General features: G+C 54.4%; 1 protein-coding gene across 2 annotated transcripts; it reads left to right on the top strand.

The window, feature by feature from the left end:
• Window positions 1-1,094: 1,094 nt before the first annotated feature.
• Window positions 1,095-5,717, top strand: FAM167B (family with sequence similarity 167 member B). 2 transcript variants are annotated; one of them, XM_074934264.1, is made up of 2 exons: window positions 1,095-2,200; window positions 4,500-5,717. In XM_074934264.1, exons 1-2 carry the CDS (start codon window positions 1,886-1,888, stop codon window positions 4,758-4,760), a joined length of 576 nt encoding a protein of 191 aa, XP_074790365.1. In that variant the 5' UTR covers window positions 1,095-1,885; the 3' UTR covers window positions 4,761-5,717. The 2 variants fall into 2 exon arrangements, with proteins under 2 accessions (XP_074790365.1, XP_074790364.1); XM_074934263.1 differs by having other exon boundaries at window positions 1,097-2,200; window positions 4,497-5,711.
• Window positions 5,718-9,954: the final 4,237 nt, after the last annotated feature.

The raw sequence follows: 9,954 nt of genomic DNA, 5'->3' as shown, positions 1-9,954 counted from the left end.
GGGACCCAAGAGCTTTGCCTTTGAGTCACTGCAGGGGGCTTTTTGCAGGCTCAGGGTCGTGATGGGCGGGTAGGGGTGAAAGAATCCCACCTGGAGATGATGGGGTCCCTCCTAGGGAGGATGGGGCAGCGGAGGAAGTAAAGTTCTGGGGATACCAGGGTGACAGAGGGCCTCAATTTTTGGGGGGCGGGGGAGAGAAGGGGAACCTGCCCGTTGGAGGCACAGGGCTCCTAGCTTCAGGCACCTTGGGAGGGCTGAAGAATTGAATCTGTGGAAAGGGGACAGAGTCTCTCTTCTTCAAAGCAGGATCCCTGAGCTGGGGAGGGAGCTGGGGAGATTGAGGGCATTCCTGTCAGAGAGTGCTAGAGACAGGCCTAGAGGGAGTGGGGTGGGGGGACAGCTGGCTGATAGAAATATGCACAGTGAGTTGTGACTAGTAAACGATTCCCCTCCAGACACTGTAGACTTCTTTACCTATCCTCAGTGCCACCTTCTCTGTTACCCAGGGCACATGCCCAGATCCAGCTCTGCAGTCTCTGTTACCCAGAATCCCCCAGGCCCACTGCCAGCAACCAGCGCCACAATCTCTATTACTCAGAAGCCTCGAGGGCCCCTGCCCAGACCCAGCACCACATTCCCTGTTCCCCATCTACCCCATGTTTCCTTCTCTGCCACAGGCTGGGCATTTTTTACCTGTCACCCTGTGCTGAATGGTTCTTGTTTTTCTGTATGGGGTGTGCGTAGGGGTGAGAAATGCTGCATTCTGCCTCTGCACTGCAATCTCCTTAGGTTGTCCATTCTCTCCAGGGCCCCTGGGTTCCACCTTAAATGCAGCACAGCTGTGGAGAAGCAAATAGACTACTGGTTAAAGTGACCTGGCCAGAAGCCTTGAGCACGGCTGGGAGACGGGTAACCAATGAGAGTCCTCAAATGGTGGGATTTATTAGCAGAATTGTAGGTCTAGGAGGCCCTATAGCTGGGATCCCGGGGAGAGACCCCCCAGGGCACAGAGCAAACCCACACACCCTAGCTTGGTCTTCCCTCTGAAGGTATCACAAAGGGTGTGTGGCCAACTCAGCATGGCCCAAACGGTGACCCACAGGGGAGATACTGTGAGATGCCACATGCCCATTCAGATCTCACATGGGATATCAGCCATGTGGTTAAGGGTGCAGAACAGCATCATGCTGTCTGCAGGGGTCCTTTGCTGTTCTTCCCTGAGGTGGCCGAGGGGTTTCTCAGGGACTCTGAACAGAATCCCCCTCTGTAGTGAACTCCAGTGTTTCTTGGGGACTCTACACCAGCCCCTCCATGCCAGGCCTCTCCTTCCTCTAACCTCTCCTGCATGATCTGCCCAGCACTGTATGATCTGCTCTGGGCGCTGTATAAGTGCCTGGGGGTGGGGCAGGAAAAGCCCTGAACAGAGCTGAGCTTTTTTATTTTTCTTTTTTCTGTTTTTTCTTTTTTTTTTATGGCTCTGTAGCAGCCTTGAATCTCAAGTGACCTTTCAGCCTCCCTTGATCTCAGAGCTGGGTGGAGAAGCAGTTTCATTTCTGTCCTGATAATAGACTGGGAAGGGAAGGCATGTCTGTGGGATAAATTACTTTTCGCTCCTACAGTCCTTTATGTCCCCAGTGAAACTTCCTTTCAAAGAACAGGGTGTCTCCTCCCAGCCGGAGACAATAATATTTTTAAAAAAAAAAACCCACCTCCCCAGGCCTCCAGGCAATTAAAGTTCCTGCTCATTTATAATCATCATCGAGTTCCAAGGCTTTATTGTTCATTCCAGAAATAAATAGTTCTCCTGCTCACACGCACACACACAGAGCGAGCCAGCTCTGCCACAGGCAAATGCTCCTCTCTCTTGCACCTTGCAAGCACAGCCATGTCCTACAGCCACCTGAAGTTCAAGGAGCTAGGGGAAGAGGAGTCGAACTCGGACAAGGAGAACCTGGACAGCGTGAAGGCCCTGACGGCCAAGCTGAAGCTGCAGACTAGGAGGCCTTCCTACTCGGAGTGGAAGGCCCGAGTGCAGAGCCAGTCCTGGAGGAATGGGGTCAAGGAGGGAGCCATCAGCTCGCTGAAGGAAGAGCAGGGAGGAGAGGTGTTTCTGGAGGGGACTCAAGCTGAAGTGCCGTCCGGGAGCATCTGTGGGTTTGCCACCATGGATGATGCCCTGGAGTGGCTCAGGAAGGAGCTGGTGAGTACCCCCTGGTAGCTCTATTGGGAGCACGGCCTCTGTGGGTGAAGAGCAAGGGACAGAGACGGCAAGAGATCTTAAACCATTATCCCAGGCCCCACAGCAGTAGGGCTCCTGGGCTGTGGAGCTCAGCTTGACATCCCCAGGGCTAAAGGGAAATGGGACAGAGAACTCCTGGGAAAAGGGGAGGGAGTATGAGGATGCTGCGGAGGAGGAGAGAGCCCCTGCCGTGGGCTGGGTGCTCAGCAATTCAGTTTGTACCTGGCTTGGGTGTCACGTCCATGGCCCGGGGGGGGGGGGGTCAATTTTAAAGGTGGCACTAGGCTGGTTTGTTCTCCATCACCCTGCTTACTTCAGCCCTCTGCACCTCGAGCAGGGCTCATTCCCCAGGTTAGTGCCCCAGGAATCCCGGCTGGTGCTTGGCATTGTCTTGTCCATGTACAAATGAGCCGTTTTGATGCCAACGTGCCCATTTCGGTGCCTACCTATCTCCCTAACTCTGGTGTCTATAGGCCTCGATTGACATTGTCTTTGAGCATTTGTGTGTGTGTGTGAGCTGTCTCTCTGCAGGTGCGCTGCAGGGGGACCCCCCTGCCTGGAAGGGCTGGTTGCTTTACCCTTGCAGCGGGTCGGTGCGGATACATGGCAACATGGTTCCTCCCTGAACCATTCTGGTGCGCAAAGCATCACCTCTCACAGCTGTGGCTGGCCCAGTGCATTCTGGGACTCCTGGAGCACCTGTTCCCTAGTGCCCTGTTGTAGGAGTGAGGGCATCACGGGTTTCCAAGCGTGCGGCACTGCTGTGTGGGCGGGAGTTTGGGGGGGCCAGCTGACCTCGGGCAGCTGCAAGGGTCATGGCTTCCTCTCCACGCTCGGGGGAAGCCGTTGTAGCCAACACCGGCTCGGCTTGACCCAAAGGAAACACCTCACTCCTGGGGTTGCAACCAACCATTACAGTCAATGCTTGTGAAAGGTCTGGGCAGCTCGGATGTGTGGACGTGGGGGGCTGCACATGTTCTGCCAGCTCAAAGTGTTCCAGGCCCCATTTGTTGCAACGCTTCTTTGCTTAGTGTAGACACGGCCTCTGTGTGTGTGTGTGTGTGTGTGTGTGTGTGTGTGTGTGTGTGTGTGTCTCTGCATGTTTGTGTGTCTGCGTCAGTGCAACTGTGTATTTGTATGTTTGTCCCCAGCTTGCTCCACAAGTCTGTAAGCGCTCGCACACGTCTGTCTTTCTGGTTGTCTGCACGTTTCAGTATGTTTGTGCCTCTGCGTTTGTGTGTCTGTGTCTGTACGTCTCTGTGTGTCTCTATCTCTGCCCAGATATCTCTGTGGGTGTCTGTCTATGCATCTCTGTATATTTGTGAGTCCATTTGCATGTCTCTCTCTGTCCATGAGCGTCTCTGTATCTCTGTCTCTGTCTTTCACTCCATACATCTGAAGAAGTGAGGTTTTTACCCACGAAAGCTTATGCTCAAATAAATCTGTTAGTCTTTAAGGTGCCACCAGACTCCTTGTTGTCTCTGTCTGTGTGTCTTTCTGTCCATCTCTTGCTGGGTGTCTGCGTGTCTCTGTGTGTTTGTTTGTCTCTGCAGTGTGTCTCCACCATGTGTCTTCCTGTCTCTGTCTGGGTGTCTCTGTGTGTTCGCATGTCTCGGGGTTGCCTCTGGCAGTGTGGCTCCATGTGTCCATGTCTCTGTCTCTGTCCATGATTCTCTGGGTGACCGCATGTCTCAGGGTTGTCTCTGGCGGTGTGTGTCTCTGTGTGTTGGCATGTCTTGGGGTTGTCTCTGTGTGTCGTATGTCTCAGGGTTGTCTCTGGCAGTGTCTCTCCATGTGTCTGTGTGTCTCTATCTGCGTGTCTCCACAGGAATGTCTACACAGCAAACGTCAGCCTGCAGCAGCGACTTTCAGAGCCCCAGTCACACAGCTCAGGCTACCACGCTAAAACCAGCCGTGCAGCTATTGCAGCTTGGGCTGGAGCTTGGGCTCTTCAGCCCACCCCCTCCCTAGGCTTCAGAGCCTGAGCTCCAGCCCATGTCACAACATCTACACAGCTAATTTTAGCATGGCGGCTCGATCCTTGCAAGCCTGGCGGCGTTGAGCCGGACTTTGAGACTCGTTGCCGCAGGCTGCCACTTGACATACCTCATGCGTCTGTACCTCTGTCTTTGTGTCTCCGCACGTCTGTGGCTCTGTCCGTGCGGCTCTGCATTAGGGCTGCTCTCTGGCTCAGTGACAGGGGTGACCTGTGCTCCAGCTGGCCCCCTAAAGGCTCCCCTTTCCCTCCTCTGCACAGCAGGAGATGCAGGCTGTGGATCACCAGCTGGCACGGCAGCTGATGCGGCTGCGGGGGCAGATTCACCAGCTGAAGGTGGAGCAGGTGTGCCACCAGCACAAGGAGATGCTGGACAATGCCACCTTTGGCCTGGAGGGCTGTGAGGAGGACACAGACCTGCTCTGCAACATTCCTCCCAAGGCCGCCTTCTTGCTCTCCACACCACTCAAGCACATTGGCGTCACACGCATGAACATCAACTCCCGGCGCTTCTCCCTCTGCTGAGGGCCCTGGCCTCCTGCCCAGGGCTGTTTGGGCAGGGCACCTCTTCACAGCCCATCCACGTCAGGGGGAGCATTAGCAGGGACCGCTCTCTGGGCCCCAAACCTGGCCAATGGGCGTGCGCATACCTAGAAACTCAGGCTGAAGGCTCGGGTCCTGAGCTGGTGGGTCGGGTTATGTACAGGCCAGCGTAGTGGTCAGCCCAGTTATGGAAGCTGAGGCAGGTGGTGAGTGTACAGCGCATTTCCCCCCTCCCTGATGACTGGTGTTGCAGGTCTGTGGGCAAGCAGGGCTGCTGCCTCCTGTCAGATGCCACAGCCTGCCACCCGACCCTCCCCTGCCATTCACAGCCGCCTCTGGTCAGTCCCTGCAGCGTCCCACGCTGGATACAGCAGCCAGCTAGAAACCAAACCTGACCGAACTGAGGCCGGGCTAACGCGCTGCATGGCGAGGTGCAGAGACCTGCCAAGTCAATGCAGTGCTGAGCCCCGCAGGCCCAGGAGGAGCTCAGCACTGCCCCTTGAGGAACTGGAGCCTGTGACTGGTTTCAGTCCCTGCAGCTGTGGAACCAGTGCTGCCCACACAGAGGGAAAGCTAAGGGGCTGAGCTCCCACCCTGCCCACCAGATAAGGTTCTTATGCCCTGCAGTAGCCACATCCCCACCCTTCAGTGCCATAGCTCTGGCCAGGGGCCAGTCCCTCCTCAGCCAGCTCTGTCCTAGCTTAGGAAGCAGCGTCTGTAACATGTCTGTGTTATGCATTTACATTAACCCCCGAGTCACACCTCCCTGAGCTGAAATGCTCGCGCTGCGGGGCCAGAGGTGCACGGGCTGCGGTGGCAGGTTCTTGCAGAGAGGGGGCAGGGTTTGGTGAGCAGCTGGGTGAATTCTCCCCAGCATGTGAGCCTCATGGCTCAGCTGGGCGGGGACGGGGGAGGGGAAGGTTATTGCTCCAAAGCATCTGTGATGCTTATTACGCTGCTGGGTCCCATTCACTACTGCAGAAAACTCAAGAAAAAAGTTTCTGTGCAGAAATAAAAGACGGCGTCTGCAAAGGTGTCTTTGTTTCCTTCTGTCTCTCACACAGTCAGCCTGGCTCCATCCGCAGATCAGGGTCAGGGACACACACACAGTCAGCTCCCCTCGACCTGCAGACATATGTGATCTGGGACACTGACAAACGGGGCCTCCTTGCTCGGACCCACCCACCCACCCAGCCACAGACAGAAAAACACAGGTCAGGTGGAAACACACAATGAGGGAGAAGTGCCCTGACTCTCAGCCTCTGACCAGCCATCTCTTCCAATGCGGGCCACTCAGTCTATCCATCCTTGACCATGCTGGCGAGTGGTTTTGTGCCCTCGCCCGCTCCCCTTCCACGTCGCTGTTTTGGGTAGCCTTCTAACAAGCGCTGAGAACGTTGGGTTTGTCGCTCTCACTTCCGCTGCGTGTTGTTGTTTCCACTCGGTTTAGCTGAGGCCTCAGATGAGGCAGGCGCCCACTGCACAGTGAACCTATGAGCAGCCCTGCCTAGCCAGGTGCCTTTCCTTGTTTACGTGCAAATAGGCACGTAGATTGTGCTCCACGTTTCACCTTCTCGCTGTCTCCTTGTGCGATCATCCCTGAAGACACTTGCAGTTTTCCCCTGGAACTTTTTACGGGCATGTCTAGAATCTCCTCGGGGAGGGTCATTTTCAGGGGAACATTAGTTTTTACAAACATTACAGTTTTTACTTCATCTGATGAAGTGAGCTGTAGCTTATGAAAGCTTATACTCAAATAAATTTGTTAGTCTCTAAGGTGCCACAAGTCCTCCTTTTCTTTTTGCGAATACAGACTAACATGGCTGCTACTCTGAAACCTGTCATTAGTTTTTATGATCACAATGGATAATAAATTAATTTGCACTCATCCAAGGATCTCAGAGCACTTTACAAATTCTATTCAAACCAGCTGAGATTGGTCAGTATCACTCTGCCTATTTTAGATATGGGGAAAATGAGGTACAGAGATAGGGCATGACTTGCTCTAAAGACAGGCAGCAAACCAGTAACAGAGCTGGGAAGAGAATCTAGGAGCTGGTCTTCTTCTCAAACCGTTAAACTATGCTCTCTTCCCAGAGCCAGGATTTGAAACCAGGAGTCCTGACTCCAAGCTCCCAGCTCAAAACATAACCGCACATTACCTCTGTTAGAACCAAGAGCTCCGAGTTGCACTAAAGGATCCCATTAAATGATCATCATACTCACAAAATTCAACAGAAATAAAGGAAGATTTCCTGGACTGAATAATTATTAGAGCCAGTTGAAATTTTTAATACAATAAGGTTGTTTTTTTTAATTAAAATATTGGGTTTTTTTTTTAAATCTTTTGCCAAAAAAATTGTCAATGTTAGCGACGTTTTTAGTTTTCTGTGAAAGCCAAGTTGTGACAGGTTTTCTCAAAATTGTTATCAGTAAATAAAAAATGTTGGTCACCATTTTGCTGGCATTTTCCATAATGGTTTCCACTTTAAAAAAAGCAGGACAAGTTCTGAAAAAGTGGGTCCATTTCAAACCCTTCCAAAAACAAAACAGAAAAACATATGGAAAACTTGAAATTTTTGCAAAACTGCTGTTTCATTTTTTGACCAGCAATAAAAATAATAATGATGAATTGGTATCAGCTGTTTTTACAGCACCTTTCATTCTGAAAGCGCCAAAAGCCCTTTGCAAACCATATCCAAGAGAGGGGCACTCCGACCACCATAGAAATGCAGCCATCTTTGGGGTGGGGCCAGGACTTCAGGCAGTGGTTTGAAAAACCATAGCAACATTACACAATACTTTAGGACAGGAAGTCAAGACCTTGTCACACCTGCAGGGGAAATTAGGGCTGCAGAATGTATTTATATTGGCTGGAATCTGGCCAGAGCTCCAGGTTAGCACCTCTGCTGGGTAAGAGAGCTGAACTGAAGAGGTTTAACCATTTGCTCTTGTCCTGTCTCTTCTGAGCGTCTTAGATTTCCCCCCATCGCTTTGCACTGTGCTCTCCTAGAGGGGTTCTCTCCAGGGACAGAGTGCCAGCCCAGGATCTCCTGAGATCCTCATGCACAGTGCAGTCAATTGCGACACACTGCAGTTGCATTACCAGCATGAGGAATGCAAGCTGCCAGAGCTTGCGCTGGGATGAGGCTGGAGATGGCTCATTAGTGCTGTTACAAGTGTAGTTGGAAATGGCTCTGTGCTGCGCTCAGGCTAACTGCCCTGCACCCAAGCAACAACCCCCTCTTCAGACTCCTCTGCCACAGATTCAGCTTCCTGTCTTCCCCTCCCCCTGCCCAGCACAGCCTGTTCATACCTGTGGCTTCACATTTGATGTAACAAGCCAAGACAATAGCTTTGCGGTTCCTCTGCTGTCTTCAGCAACTGAACGTGTAGGTCTGGTGGAGAGGGGCTGAAAGTGAAGCTTCACGACTTCGCTCCCCTTTGTCTGGATGGGAGAGAAAGTCAAAGCCCTGGTTTTCTTCCAGAGACTCTCTCACTCTAGCTTGGTTAATGGCCTTGCTGGATGCTGGGGCTCTCGTCGCTGTGTCTTGCGGCAAGGCAGTGTGGTCCAGTGGCTGGGGCACTGGACTGTGGCTTTGCTGAGCCGTGTTCGCGTCATGCCTGGGACCCTGTGCAGGTCACTTTCCCCTCTGTTTCCACCCTCGGCTCTTTGTCTATTTAGCGTGTAAGCGCTTCAGGGCAGGGACTGTCTCTTGCTAGGTGGATGTACAGCGCCAAGCACAGTGGGGCCATTGGCGCTACTGTGAAAAAAGGGATCATTTGTGAGGAATAGTCACGGGGCTGAAATAAGAGGAACCAAAGGCTTCACCTAAGGTTTAACTCCACCAGCTTAGCAAGTGTTAAAGGCTGCCCAGCCTTAGCTACTCTGGCCTTTCAGAAGGCATTAGCAAACACAACACTCCTTTAAATAGACAAACCCTTTCAGTTCTCTCTCTCCCTGGGCTAGTATCCAGGGCTTAAATTCCCCTGGAGTATTTCCCAGAGCCCTCGGGGCTTCAGCCCCGCGTGAGGTGCCAGGGCTCAGGTCAGATACAATGGGGACGGGGACCATGTAGAACCCGGGGCAGCGACTTGTATGGGCCCGTGATGCCCAGGCTCCAGCAAATTCAGGGCCCAGGGGGTCCAGCTCCACCAATGTTCAGGGCTGGGTCTCTCCCATGGCCCTGCCTGCCGCCCCCGTGCGCCCCCTCCGCCAAGCATCCCTGCCTGCCCTGGGCCACGGGTGGCTGCCCCTTGCAGCTCCGCGCTGTGCTCCCTCGCCGGCCGCTGCCAGCTACAAGGGATCGGTGCCAGGGGCAGGCTGAGGCAGCTGCTGCGCCTGCAGAGGGAGGAGGCTTATGGCAGCCCCCCCCCGGCAGGCGACTCCAAGTTGACTGCAAGGGGGGGCTGGGGGGCCTATCCTGGCTGGACGTCCTGAGCAGCAGCCTGGGAGGGCTTGGGTGAGTGTCATGCCCTTCCCTGGAGCTTGCTGCTGCTGGTGGGGAGAGGGATGGGGGCAGTCTTCCTCTGTGGCCCCCAACCCCAGAGCAGCTTGCTTGCTGCACCCCAAACTCCTCATCCTTGGCCCAGCCCCATGCCCCACACCCCCTCCCACACCCCAACCCTGTGTCCCAGCCAGAGCCTGCACCCAACACCCAAACCCCCTCCCACACCCAGCACCCCAAACTGCCTTCCATACCCCCTCTTGCACCCCAAACCCCTGCCCCAGCCCAGAGCCTGTACCCAGCACCCAAACTCTGTCCCAGAGCCTGCACCTCTCCCACACCCAAACTTCCTCCCAGAACCTGCACCCCAAACCCCCTCCCGCACCCAAGCTCCCTCCCAGAGCCCGCAACCTGCACCCCCTCCTGCACCCCAAAACCCTGCCCCAGCCCGGAGCCTGCACCCAGCACCCAAACTCCATCCCAGAGCCTGCACCTCTCCTGCACCCAAGCCCCCTCCCAGCACCTGCACCCAGAACCCAAACCCCCTCCCAGAGCCAGTACCCAGCACCTAAACCCCCGTACCCTCACCTGCATCCTAACCCCCTCCCAGCACCCTGCACCCAAAACCCAAACCCCCTCCCAGAGCCCGCACCCAGCACCCAAACTCCCTCCCAGAGCCCACACTCAAACTCTCTCCCAGAGCCTGCACCCCAAACCCCCTCCCAGAG

Source organism: Natator depressus, chromosome 19 (genome assembly GCF_965152275.1).
Source record: "Natator depressus isolate rNatDep1 chromosome 19, rNatDep2.hap1, whole genome shotgun sequence".
Taxonomy (NCBI): domain Eukaryota; kingdom Metazoa; phylum Chordata; order Testudines; family Cheloniidae; genus Natator; species Natator depressus.
Note: the sequence above shows the minus strand (reverse complement) of the source record. Positions and strands in the feature narration are given on the sequence as shown.